The following is a 14229-nucleotide window of genomic DNA, read 5'->3' as shown; positions in this document are numbered from 1 at the left end:
TCACTGCTGCCGGAGCAACATTGAAGAGCAGCGATAGTGAAGGAAGTTGCCACAAATATTGATTTCCAAATAATGTCTCGCAAAACATATTTAAAAATCTGAATTTTTGCACTGTCATAGCTGATTTGGAAATCTCAAGGATCTAATCCAGTTCAAAATATGAACTAAATCCAAATCTTAATCTTGTGGGTATCCAAACGTGGCCTAAATTTATGTCATCAAGTGTATAAATATAAGCAGGACACTATATTTTCACATAACAGACATGATCACTCAATGAAAACAATTGTATCAATATATTGGAAAATAATTTTCCACGTTATCCAAGAGATATTTAAGAAAGTCACAGTACACATATATGAGTCGGGTCGGATTTTGGGTTTTTGTTCTTTAAACCGGGCCTATCCAAGATTGAGTCGGTTTTTCCAATTTAAAACCCAAGCCTACCCAAGACTCGTGATTTCTAAACCCGACCCATGTTATTTTCAGGTCGGGTCAGGTAAAACCCGCCCAAGTTAGGGTTTAGAAAATGGGGGGATTAGAAAATTCCCTATCTTAACTTATACCGTAATCCTGCATGTGTAAGGAAGCCCACACGAGTTTAGGGTTTCGACTTATAAAAGCTTCTTATGTGGTTTCGTTCGCAACCTATTGCGGGCTTCTCTTGACCAGATTGTCTTCCTCCTCCTCCTCTCTGGTACTCTCCTTTTCTCAGTGTATTTTGGTTTATTTATTTATTTATATTATTTTGCTCTATTCTGTGGACTGTTGAGAAATTAGGGTTTCTTTGTCACTCTAAAAAACTCTACGGTAAGAAATTAGGGTTTTAGAATAACTAGTTCCTCGGTTAGGGTTTTATGTTTTCCGCTCTGCGAGTATTTCAATCTTGGATTCAGTGATTGCCTCTGGACTGTTTAGAAATTAGGGTTTCTTTATCACTCTCAAAAACCCTACGGTAAGAAATTAGGGTTTTAGAATAACTAGTTCCTCGGTTAGGGTTTTATGTTTTCCGCTCTGCGAGTATTTCAATCTTGGATTCAGTGATTGCCTCTGGACTGTTGAGAAATTGGGGTTTCTTTATCACTCTGAAAAACCCTACGGTAAGAAATTAGGGTTTTAGAATAACTAGTTCCTCGGTTAGAGTTTTGTGTTTTCCGCTCTGCGAGTATTTCAATCTTGGATTTAGTGATTGCCTCTGGGCTGTTGAGAAATTAGGGTTTTCTTGCCTCCACCTGATAAAAGAATTCATTCCTCGGCCTAGGGTTTCGTGTTTTCCGCCCTGTGAGTATTTCAATCTTGGATTCAGTGATTGCCTCTGGCCTGTTGAGAAAGTAGGGTTTTTTTTATCACTCTCAAAAACCCTACGGTAAGAAATTAGGGTTTTCTTGCCTCCACTTGATGGAAGAATTCGTTCCTCGGTTATGCTATGTTTGGTTGCCGGGTTTTTTTTGTTCCCGGGAGTTATGTGGGAGAAAAAAATACCCTGGGAGATAGGTGGGAAAAAAAGAGTCCTGGAAGTATCCTGGTAAAATAAAAATCCCATGTTTGGTTATGTGGGAGAAAAAAATACCCTGGGAGATATGGTGGGAGAAAAAAAAACCTTTGTTTGGTTGCTTGTTTTGTGTTTTCCTCTAATGGATTATTTTGATCTTGAATTTAGTGATTGCCTCTACCAAAATTTTTGTTATTCTCATTGAATCGCTTCTGTTGTTTAATTGTAAGAGGCACCTTTCTTCTTCTTCTTATTCTGATACTGTTTGTTTTTGCTCCTTTTGATGAGAAATGTTCATATTTTTTCAGGTAGTTTGATTTTCTTCGGTCTAAGCTTGTCTTCTAAGTGCTTGCCAAAATGCAGAACGAGGAGGGGCAGAACATGGACCTTTACATTCCCAGGAAATGGTATTATTTAGTTTTTTTTTCCTATGTTGCATTCTTTTGATTAATGCTGATGTGAGTGATGTGAGACAACCAAGTACTCCAGAAGCGTAAGTTGTTAGAGCTGATGTTTTTTAGTCATTTATACTTCAACACTGCCCTTGGCATGTGAGACCCCTCTTTTTTTGGGTTGGCTCTACACGTTGATTTTTAATATCAAGGAGTTGTTGGTTTTTTACTTTTTTTTTTTTTTTTTTGTAATTCATTCAAAAAAGGGGCAAGGCTAAGAAAGTCACCCTACAGTCCCACACAGATTCAAAGGAACAAAAACAAGATAAGAAAAAGGAAAAAAAAATACAATCACAGGGGGAGAAAGTCAAACATCTCCAAACCCGGCCTTTCCACCCCGCTACGAGCTAAACCATTTGCCACGCAATTTGCCTATTGCCTTTATGGTTGAAGGTGATTGATGATTCGCCAATTCGATCCTAGATCTCATCAAAGAAATGGGCAAATCTCCGTGGTGGAACTGTCGACCCCCTAATCCTTTGAATAACATTCATGGAGTCTCCATCCACGATCGTTGAATCCATTGATTATTTATGCATTTTAGTCCATGGGGAATGGCCCTAACTTCCTCTTCATTACCATCTGCCATCCCAATCGGTTCTGAAAAGGCCCGAATAACCTCACCCAAAGAGTCCCTCAGTACTCCTCCAATACCTACCGGTCCCGGGTTTCCAAAACTAGAACTGTCAAAGTTTAGCTGAAGAAGACCAGACGGAGGGGCTTCCCAACTTTGAGCAGGAGTGGCTCTTCTTTCATTACTAGAGCAAACCACCGACCACCTCACCCAGGACGGCCTGCTGTGAGACAATAGCTCTGATGCCATGTGAAACAACCAATTACTCCAAAAGCTTAAGCTATTAGAGTTGGTGCTTTTAAATCATTTATACTTAGCAAGCGATGTTTTTTTTGTTCCCATATTATTATTATTATTATTATTTTTTTAATTTTTTTTTTGGAAAATGAAAGTTATGGTTATATTAGGGGTCCCAGTCTTGGTTGGATTAGAGATAGAGTTTGAACAGGAGTAGTAGTTTGAGTAGAAGGATTTTATTTTTATAAATATAGACGTTTGCAGAGAATATCGGATCTTTCATTGAATAATAAAACATGTTTCGATTTTTCTCTTATTTTCCTTGTGGATTCAAGTTTTTTTATCCTTGTTTCATCATCATCATCAATTCATCATCATCATTATTATTATTATGATTTTTGCAGTTCGGCAACGAACAGGCTCATTACTTCGAAAGATCATGCATCTGTTCAGATAAATGTCGGGCATTTGGATGAGAGTGGCATGTATACTGGCCAGTTCACGACGTTTGCCCTCTGTGGCTTCGTTCGAGCTCAGGTACTTGTGCTGTTGCTCTTCTTGGTTTTATCTATTGATTAATGGATTGTTTGGTAATGCTATTCTGTCTATTACTTGTGCTTTGGGATGCATTTGAATCTTAGTTGTTTTACTATATCTGCCTGTACTATTGTTGGTGCAAAATTACTACACTCAATTGAAGATTTTCGGATGCCTTTCCAATTACCAGAGATGTAACTAAAATTTGTGAACTACAATCAAACGACTGTCTATTTGATTGTTTTCGACTGTCGGTTCGATTGTCTTATGACCAAGGACTTAACATTGTTTAATGTAAAGAGAAAGGAAATTCTCCAATGAACAAGACCAAAGAATACCTTGTTCGAGACTTTGTCCATTGATGTCTTCACTTTTCACAATCGAATTGCAGAAAGAAGAAATAAAGGGAAGAAGGGATCTAGGTTACTAACTGCTCCTAGATAAAAGAAAAAGATAAAAGTTGTATGTTGATGTTCGGAGGGAGCCGTTCTGAGAACATGGAATTTAGTTTTTCCGAGCTCAACATCATATGCTACTTCACTTGATAAGCTGATTGTGGCAATTAAGTGCTTTTTTAAAGAGACCAAGGGTTTGAGAAAATTGGGTTGCTTTAGCATCCTTGTGTCTCTAGAAAGTCTGGTTCCTTTCATTTATCCCAAAATCGAGATTTGGACTGTCCATGCATAGATTTTCCATTGTTCCAATACCATCTCGGCGATCCCAATTATTTCACTAATCTTGTGAATTCTTTGATTTCTTTCCTTTGAGGGTGCCATTATGTTTATTTAGTGGGCAGTTTGTTGGCATCCTGTAATATCCCAATTGCTGATGTCAAGTACTTGGCGATTGGGAAGCTACAAAAAAAGATGGAAAGGGCTTTCAAGGGGAATCACTGAATTGATTTGTACACTTTAGAAGTAAACACATATATCTCGTATTTCTCTTAATTGCTGGCCACAATGCCAAAATGTTGTGATTAATGTGAAACCATTATGTGATGACTGATGAGGAAAAATCACTCTCAGACTCCTTTATAGGTGATAGAATCTATGTTATCCATTTGTAGGTACAAGACACTTCAAGTTTGGTTGTTCTCAGACATTCTAATAAAGGATCCAAAAGGATTACTTTTATGTGATTATTCTTATTTGATTCTCAGATAGTCCAGTGTTTTGAAGGATATGAGTATTATTAGATGTGACCATTTAGTCAAAGGTATTATATGACGCCTAGGTAGTTGACGTCCATGCATATTTGGATGCCTGGGGGGTTGCCTAGTAGCAATATCTATGAGCACACAGCCATATAGGTGCAAACCTAGGGTTCATAGATTACTTTCTTGGGAACTTTGGAGCATAAATGGGATTTAGTTCAATAAATAGAATGACATACTTTCTCAAATCAGATTAAACAATACATAATAATCAAACTCAGCTAGGGTTTTAAGCTTTAGAAAATAGAAATCATATCATCCAGACAAGTTCCATACAATAAGTTATGAAAAACAATTAACTAATGGGAATATAATGAGATCTCAATCAACTCTGTCATAGAAATCAAACCTATAAAAATATGCTTAACTATGTCCCAAATAATATCCAGTGGAGGTAGGAGGGTGACGGTGGCTGATGTAATCAGCGTGGGGTAATAAGGGTATGAAGGTTTAATGGGAAAGGTTTCAAAGGGGAAAGGGTCTCATTTCCTTGCTTCTTTTTTTTCATCGTCATCATTAGACTTTGATTCAGAATCCATGAAGTATAATTGTGCTGATCAAACATTGATCTTTTGGTTTTTTTCAGGGAGATGCTGATGGTGCTATTGATAGACTCTGGCAGAAGAAGAGAGCCGAAGTTCGTCAGTAGTATAGCTTACCACCGCTTTGCTTTGGTTTCTGCTTTGGTGATGGATCTATCTACTTTAGTTTTTTCTAAACATCTTCATGATGTTAACATGTTGCTTCAATGATTTTATGCCTGTTGTGTGGACAGAAGTTTTTGAAATTTAAAGACCCATCTTTTTTTAGCTCTTTTGAAACCTATGAAAAAGTGTTGAAGGGAGCATTTTATCTAGCAATCTTTTGATGATGGCTCTATCTGCTTTAGTTTTCTAAATATGTTCATAATTGTAACATGTTACTTCAATGATCTTATGCCTGTTGTGTGGACGGAGGTTTTGGAAATTTATAGACCCATCTTTTTTAGCTCTTTTGAACCTTATGAAGAAGCGGTGAAGAGGCGTATTATCTACCAGTCTTTTGATTGTTACTAAGTTGATCCTTCCAACTTGGAGGTTGACCCTTTCAACTTTGAAAGTCTAGGGAATGCCATCTTGGAAATAAACAGTCCAAATTTGAAATTTAGATAGGTGGGTGGAGTTTGGTATAAATGCTAAAAGGTTTATACTAAATTACAAGTTTGAGTTGTGGATGGTAGACCTAAGGCCAATCTGAGGTTCAATTATCTAATTTATCTTGACTTAACCCTGGCTATTTGGTTTGGGTTCCAACCATACTCAAAATTGCACCGCTGCTGTAGGGTCTTGTAGATGTGGTTTTGAACCTCAAGTAGTGGAAAGGATTTGTCCAGTTTGAAGGAAATATTTGTTTTACACTGTCAGTAAGCTCTTAAAAGTGGTGTTACAATCAGAATAGTCGCTGACAATACAAGAGGTTATTTAATAAATCATGTCATCAACCTTAGTAAATACTAATATTCTAATGAAATACAGTTTAAGGCTATCAGTGCCACCTTTGTTTGTGGATTTACCAAAATTAATAAAATCATGTCATCAACTTTACTAATATTCTAAGCAAGGTTGTTTCTCTAAACAAGAAGTTTTGATGAAGATATAGAAGTTCAGTGTAAATATACATTGGGAGATGATAAATTCACACCCCCCAAGGAAAATTCGCACCAATTTTAAACGACAAAAGGTGTTAAAGTTTGCGACAATTCACGTTAAAAGGGGTGCGAATTATCCTACCCGGGGTGTGAATTTATCATCACCCTATATATTTTGTTGTGGAATGCATCAGCAAGTAAAGCCCATGTTTGGCAACCATGAATTTTTTTTCATGATAAATTAATTTCTCAAGTGGCGAGTGAGGTGTAAGGAGGAGTTGGGAGAAAGACTTGAGGGCCAAGAATGAGTAGTGTAAGAAGCAGCTAAGAAAACAAGGGAAAAAAACAATCATATTTTGGGTGAAGTATTTTGTTTACCTGTTTTTCAGGCATTTCCAACCCACTCCTCACTTAGTCCCTCTCGTGAGCTAACTTCAGGGAAAAAATTCATGGCAGCCAAACATGCCCTAACTCACACGCGTAAGGAGCTGTGTACTGAACTTGTCTTATGCATGGTTTCAAATTTCAGTTTTGGAATGCATTTCGGTCCGCACTGAATCTGAAATTTTGGATTTCGAACGAAATCTATCAAAATCAAATAAAGCAATATTTTATCTCATACAAAACTTCGGCCGAAATTCCTTCGGGAATTTTGGGAAAATATTTAAAGACGAATAAAATCCAGATTTTGGTGATCTACCTTAAATTTCGGAAATTTTTTAACATTTCGGGTTTACCCAATTTCGGTTTCGGAACCAAATTTCAGATTTCGGTTGAAATTTAAAACCATGGTCTTATGACAACCCCTCAAATGCTTAACCACATTTTGTTATTCAACTTTTACTTTCAAAAGAGACTTCAATGATCCATGTTCAATTCAATCTACTTCTATAGTTCTATTCCCATGAAATACTTCAATGGGATTTGCTAGGGACAATCGCATAAGGCATTCCATGGAATGGCTGTTGCATTGCATGGGAGGTGCAGCCAACTCAGATGAATCAAATGAAGACAAAATCATAGCCTATGTGGCTGTCCTTTCATGCAACAGCTGATCCACAAAACGCCTGCAGTGATTGTCCCTAGCAAAAACTTCATATTCTATTAACAGTTCATAGTCCCAGACAGGGGCTTCTGTTCAGAGAGCGACGGTATAGCTTTTATCAAAAGGAAAAAAACGTGTAATGGCAAAGGTACAGCTTCAAATTAATGCCCCAGAGCACGAGCTACAAAGAAAGTATCCAATCTTCTATAAAATCATTATATCCTAAAGGGGTTTGCTAGGGAATTTTGCGGAAAGGCATTTCGCGGCGGATTTTTGCATGAGAACAACCATCTCAGATGAATTAAATGAATAAGACAATCTGTTGAAAAGTGAGCCTGTGTGGCTGTTATCTCATGCAAAAGTCAGCAGCAAATTTCTGTGAAATTCCCTAGCAAATCCCTATTCTAAATTGAATACAGAATGTTGGTTTACCGTTCAATCTTACACTTAGCACCATCCAAGGTATTCTTGAGCAGCATTGCAACAGTGAGAGGACCAACACCTCCTGGAACTGGGGTCAGCCATCCAGCAACCTTCTTTGCTTCTTCAAAGTCTACATCACCCACTAGTCTATAACCTGATTTTCTAGTTGGGTCATCGACCGCATTTGTCCCCACATCAATAACAGCGGCACCTGGTTTAATCCAGTCCCCCTTAATCTGAAAAGTAATGAAGAACAACAGTTTAAGCTCCACATTGTAATCATAGTAATAACATGGAAACTGGAGAAAATATGGCAAAGATCTTTGTTAGGTGGGATAATATGGTATAGGATATTAGAGTAAAGATGCAACCAGTTGAGCTGCTCAAAACATTGCAATCTTTGTCCATTCGTTTAACAACAATGTTTTAGACTAAATGCACATTTGAGACAAAAAATAGGGAAAATAGTTAAAAATAAGTTTCAGAGCATTTAGAGTACAGTTTAACGAAGTTGAAGAAATGTGCCCCATCGAAATTCATAGTTTGTCAGTTTGGTTGCAAGTAGTTACAGCGGTGAGTGGTGAATTAAAACTTAAAGTCAACAGGGAGGAGACAAGCCAATGTCTCCTCGCAGTTACAACACACAATAGTGGTAAGTGGCGTTTGGTTGTCAACCTCGTAGAGTAGTAGCGTGTGTGTGTGTGTGTGTGTGTGTGTGTGTGTGTGAGAGAGAGAGAGAGAGAGAGAGAGAGAGAGAGAGAGAGAGAGAGATTCTATTAGGTTGACACGTGGGCAAACAAAGAGGAGACGAGGAGATTCTCCTAGGTTGACACGTGGGCAAACAAAGAGGAGACGAGGAGATTCTCCTAGGTTGACACGAGGGCAAACAAAGAGGAGACAAGATTTACCATTACTCTACGAGGATTTTACTAACAGTCTCCTTGCACTCTGAGAATTTCTTGCTTGGATTTTGCTAGTAGTTTGCCGGTATACCACGCGGGCAGACAAGAAGGAGACAAGTCAAGTGGTCCCATGGTACTTTGAACATACACATGAAAATCAATTAATAATTCCTAGTTACCATCAACGGCTGTCCAGCAGCAGCAATAACGATGTCTGCTTCCCGGATGATCTTTTCAGAATCAGGAGTATGCGAATGAACAATGGTTACAGTTGCATCTGCCTTCAAAAGTAGGAGTGATACTGGCAATCCAACTATATTGCTGCGACCCACAACGACCGCCCTTTTGCCTTTTATGCTCACACCACTCCTTGATAAAAGTTCAAGACACCCCTGTAGAGAAAATGGTATCTTTCAACAATCAAAAATAGCATACCGTCTTTAAATACTGCAGTACAAACTAGGCAAATATAAAGTTTCTGGTATAAAAGGTCAATGGTTCATCCTCTAGAGATTAACACTCTTTTAAGTTTTTAAGATTACTAATATAGTAATATGCCTGTGGAGTTCTATAACTTACTTTTGGAGTGCAAGGAAGAAACAGTGGTTCTCTGCCTTTCATTGCAAGCTTGCCAATATTCAGAGGATGAAATCCATCAACGTCTTTTTCAACACTGATTTCAGTTAAGACTTTCTCTTCATTTATATGCTTTGGCAAGGGAAGTTGAACCAATATTCCTGTCAATAGATTGAACCAAAGCTTCTATCACAACATGTTGATATCTAATATGGCAGGAATATAAAGCTGACAACAGGCACTAAAAGACATTTCTCAACTAGTTTATCAAATTGAAATATAAGTGCACTAGTATACTAAGAGATAAAGGGTTAATTTTCCATGTTAAGGAGGATAAGGAACTTCTGGCCTTCAAAAGCACTATGCCAGTACTAAGAAAGAATATGATCCAAATGAGACATAAGGCAACGGAAGAGCCATCCACATAAAGTTTTGCACTAGTCCTTTGCGACATCTACACTCATAAGCTAACTACCCTCCACACCAAGAAAGATGAATAACTTTAGCCCCAAAAGATCGTAGGGCTTTGTCCTCTCTTGCTTGTATAATTACGTTCACCCTTACATCATGCAATAAAGATGTACTTTAGACAGTTACTTTTTTTTTATTCCTTAAAAACGATAATTTGCATTAAACAAATACAAAAAAAAGGACTAGATGTCCTTACCAATCAGAACGAGAAATGCAACTGAAGAGATACCAGTTACTGTTGAATTAACTAAATAAAAAATCATACCATAATACAATAGAACTATAAAATGCATGGTTCAGAAGTGTATCATCCCCAAGATTGAACATAAAATATGCTCTTAGCTATTTTCTATAATTAGGCCTCAAAAAACATATGAAAATCTTGGTGATACCAATTTGATTTAACTTTTTCAAGTGATGAATATATCGTGTTGCATGCATAAACTGGATAGTCAAATGACATATTTGAGTCTGTTAGGTTCATCATCACCGGGAAGGATATTATTACACAGAAAGGTGGAAATGATAAAAAAATGGGATAACTTTATGTAGCAGTACTAGACGATGGCAATGACCTTAATAACTGTACTGAACCACTAAAATTAAGTTCTTAGAAGTATGAGGAGCAAGGGCTCTAACCATGGACATCAGGATTATTATTTAACTCATGAACCCTTTTTATGACCTCCCCTTCAGATACTTCCTCCGGTAGGTCCACATCAAAGGACCTAATGCCAACTTCAGCACATGCCTTTCTCTTCATATTGACATAACTTTGAGAATCTTTCCTGCTGCCTACAATGACAACAGCCAATCCAGGGACCTGAGCAGATCAATAGTGAAAAAAATATTAGAACTCTTGTTTAATTATCAGTAGACATTAGAAATTTATGAGACCCGAGCATAGCATAAATTACCACACTTTGTTTATTTTATGCAAATATAGAGGGCCAAACAAATAAAAGATGCTTGAGATAATTAGATAACCAATCATTTAAGCCTGTTAATAATCCCCATTTGATGAAAGGTATATGCAGATTTATGTTTTGTTAGAAAATATGCTTCTTAGCCTGCAGCTGTGTGAGCAGGGGAATGAAAATAAAAATTATAGCATGAAACTATATAAACATGGATTGCGTAGAATTAAGAAACCAGCATTCACCATACATGCCTAGGCCCTGTTTGTTTTAGATTATGACAACTGATTGTGGAGTCCCCAGCCGATAATTAGACCGAAAACTGCACTAAATTTGAGTCCAATGATCGGTTGGGGACTCCACAACCGGTTGTCATAATCTAAAACAAACAGGCACTTAGGAATTTAGAATCGAGCAAACTCGATTATATGATTATTGCTGGTGAAAGATAAAGGACTTCTTCCATTAAAAAAGAAACGATAGAGGACTGCTACTTGATATGAGTGAAAGCAGCTATGTACTGACAATATTCAAGAAAAAGGACTCGTAGGAAGACAATCATGCATCATGATGATCTCTTAATTTGGGCAAATGAAAGATCTTAGTTTCAAACTTCAAACAAATGCAATGTGTGACTAAGTCGAAGACCTAATACATAATTAGTGGTAACACTCATCAGCATTCTAATGGGCGGTGCATGACCAGGCTTGGCACATCTAGTATCATGAGCATAGTTTTGCTATTTCCTCTGAGATGGTAAAAAAGAAGATTCTTGGAAAGGAAGATAGGGAAAATCGATTACATATGGGGGGGAGATTGCCCACATACAACGAATTTCTATGCCCCACAAATTTAGCTAGGAAGTTGGCAATCTCATTTGCACATATAGAAATAGAAGGAAAATCATATACTATACAAATCTCTATAATTTCGTCGGAGATGCCTACTAATCTCCACAAACCCAGAGCATCATTCGTAACCCAGTAGATGACATTTGACAATTCCCCTTGGTAGTTCAAAGCACCATTGCAATTTATGTTTAAATCTGATTCCTATGTGACCTTCACTGAATTTTGCTGAAATGAAATTAATTAGTTCTAAGACATGATTCTCTTGTTTTGCTTCTTAGCAATGGGCAAGACCCTGATGGTCCCCCTTGAGGACTAATAAACTCTCAACAAAAATCCAACTAAAATCCATCAATATAAGCATATTATGTCATTTCACTTGACACAGTGCTAGTCAGTTTTCTTGAAAGCTCAAGAAGAATCAAGTGATGGGTCTTCTCTGTAAGAACTATGAAAACAGACCAACCATAGTTCTTTCTATTTACGCAATCAGATCCCACTTCTGCTTCCACTTCCAAGATCTAGTAACAGAACAGCCCATAAGCATGGTTTTAAATTTCATGTTTCAGCATAAATATTTTGATTTCAGCTGCAACCGAAACCAAATACAAGTGGATTTGGAAAGATATCAGATTTCGCCTGAAATTTCAGTTGAAATATGCGAAGCATGCAACTTTTCAGATTAAAAACAAAGTTTATGTCAAAATGTCGACAGAAACCCTAACAGAAGTCAACTCCACCTGCAGAAAATAAAAGAACAACGACATTCCTTCAAGATATTTCTAAAAAAAATTGACAAAAAAAAAGAAAAAAGAAAAACAATCTTAGTTGGATTTGGGCCGTGATTTCGTATCGATATGTTTATGTGATTTTACAAGATTTCTGCCTAAATTTAAAACCTTTGCGCATAAGTACAAACTCTATTCAACTTTGTGCCTACCATAATCCTCCATGTGATCAGTGAAATCATGAAATTAGAGTCAATCCACCGAACTCAAACTGAAACACAAAAATCAGGTTCTAAATCTAAATGGGTACCCAAAAAATAGCAAGAATTCAACATAGATTCCACTTCAGAACCAACCCCATTATCCCAAACTAGAATAAAAATAAACCCAAACGTCCCCAGTCTTTTCTCTACAGTGTGAAGCAAAAACAATCAGATTCATATCAAATTGAACACTCATTCCATAGATTTAAGCAGAAAGCTAACAAACAAAAAATTCCCAACAAAAAATCAACCCAACCGATTGAAAATGCAACCAAAAAGGAGAAAAAAAAAAGCAAAGAGAAAAATGGGTTATTACTTGGGCGTATTTGTGGGAGAGCTGAAGAACTTCGGCTGCGATTTCATTTCGGATGGTTTGGGCGATCGCCTTGCCGTCGATGATTGTAGCCATTGAATGGAAGTTGGAGGGGGTGGCACCAGGAAGAAGAGGGGGTAAAAATATATCACTTCCAAATTTGTGTAAACAAGAAATACATTGGGTAGGATTGCAGGAACACTCTAATAGTTGGAAATTGAGAACGACTATGCGGAAAGTCACTTTTATGATGAATGGTAAAAGGCAAAATTTGGGTCCCACAAAGGGACAGACTTAGGGGGGGCATATGTGAAATGGAGACCGTTGATTTTGTAGATGATCATGGGATGACTATGTGGCTTTGATCCCTTTTGAATGGCAGTTTAGCTCGTAAAAGGGACCCACACCCCCAAATCCTATTATGATCAGCTGTCCCCGCGGGGCCGACTGAACTCAAAATTTATTGTCCAATTCAAAATCAATCGAGAATGTTTGGTTGCACAGAAACCGGGATGGCTCAGGAGTTTCGATTGGCAATTGAGTGCAAAACCCCTTGTTTGGTTGCCAATACAGCATTAACATCCTATGGATGTCTCTTGGATAATAATTGTATGTCTGGTAATGTTTTACCCTGGTCCCCTCTTTTTATGATATCCAAGCCAAAATCCACTAAACAAAAGGAAAAAAAATTGCTTGGATTTCTTTGGAGGGATGTTATTTCTCCCCTTCACTCTTCTGTCTCTACATTGGTAATGACACCGCCTACCACTACTCTACAAGGTTGACAACCAAACATTAGTGCCACTATTCTCTGAAGTAATTTCCTGGCAAATCTAATGCTTGTCTCCTCCATGTTGACTACTTATTCCACTACTCCCACGATCTATGCTGTGAAACCAAACATATAGTTAGGGTTGCGACTCAGGTCAGGTGGGTCGGGTTTTCTAGAACCCTACCCTACTCAAAAAATTATCTCGGGTCGGATCGGGTTTAGTTTTCTTTGAGAAAGCCCTAGAATCATAAACCCAACCCTACCCAAGATAGTTTCTCCCGTTGGTTCAGTCAGGTTAGGGGTTTTTATTATTTGATGTAGTATAATGTATAATTTCAAAGATCGTAGAAAACAACAAATTTTCACGCCAAAACTGTCTAAATTTATATCATCAAGTGCATAAATTTAAGATGGAAACTAGGGGTGCAAGTTTGGCCCTGTCACCCCTGACCCGCCCTGAGCCCGAACAGGGTCAGGGCTGGATTTTCCAACCCTGAGGGCGGGGGTTCATATTTTTAGACCCTGACTCAGGTCAGGTCTGGTTCTAGGTTAATGCCTCGGGTACCTCGACCCGGCCCGACCTTAAGTTTTCTATTATAGAATTGAACCATCTGTGCATGTTTCTTTTGCTAATGTTTTCTATTATCTTGGATTGATGTTTTTTTAGATTATTATTATTAATTGTCTCTGTTGCCTGTCATGTTGTTGAATTCATATTGTCTTATTTTGTTCTCTTTCTCTGTTTATTGATCATTTTGTTCTATATGATAAGTGGTTGCTTTATTTTTGGCACTCTTAACAGGTATTTGCACTAGGGTCAATTAGGGCCGGCCTAATCA

General features: G+C 37.7%; 2 protein-coding genes across 2 annotated transcripts; one reads left to right on the top strand and one right to left on the bottom strand.

The window, feature by feature from the left end:
- Positions 1–548: 548 nt before the first annotated feature.
- LOC143859197 (small ribosomal subunit protein eS21y-like) lies at positions 549–5314 on the top strand. The gene is made up of 4 exons (XM_077369923.1): positions 549–697; positions 1801–1899; positions 3160–3292; positions 5092–5314. The coding sequence occupies exons 2-4, from the start codon at positions 1850–1852 to the stop codon at positions 5152–5154; spliced, it is 246 nt and encodes an 81-aa protein (XP_077226038.1). The 5' UTR covers positions 549–697; positions 1801–1849; the 3' UTR covers positions 5155–5314.
- Positions 5315–7314: 2000 nt separating this feature from the next.
- Positions 7315–12799, bottom strand: LOC143859037 (bifunctional protein FolD 2-like). Its single transcript, XM_077369731.1, has 5 exons — positions 12622–12799; positions 10189–10372; positions 9082–9239; positions 8682–8894; positions 7315–7836 (listed from the first exon to the last, which is right to left on the bottom strand). The coding sequence occupies exons 1-5, from the start codon at positions 12712–12714 to the stop codon at positions 7606–7608; spliced, it is 879 nt and encodes a 292-aa protein (XP_077225846.1). The 5' UTR covers positions 12715–12799; the 3' UTR covers positions 7315–7605.
- Positions 12800–14229: the final 1430 nt, after the last annotated feature.

This window comes from Tasmannia lanceolata, unplaced genomic scaffold (assembly GCF_043159265.1).
Source record: "Tasmannia lanceolata isolate RefF3 unplaced genomic scaffold, GAP_Taslan_0.1 ptg000002l, whole genome shotgun sequence".
NCBI classification, from domain to species: Eukaryota; Viridiplantae; Streptophyta; class Magnoliopsida; order Canellales; family Winteraceae; genus Tasmannia; species Tasmannia lanceolata.
The sequence above is the reverse complement of the archived record's forward strand: the minus strand, read 5'-3'. Positions and strand labels throughout refer to the sequence as shown.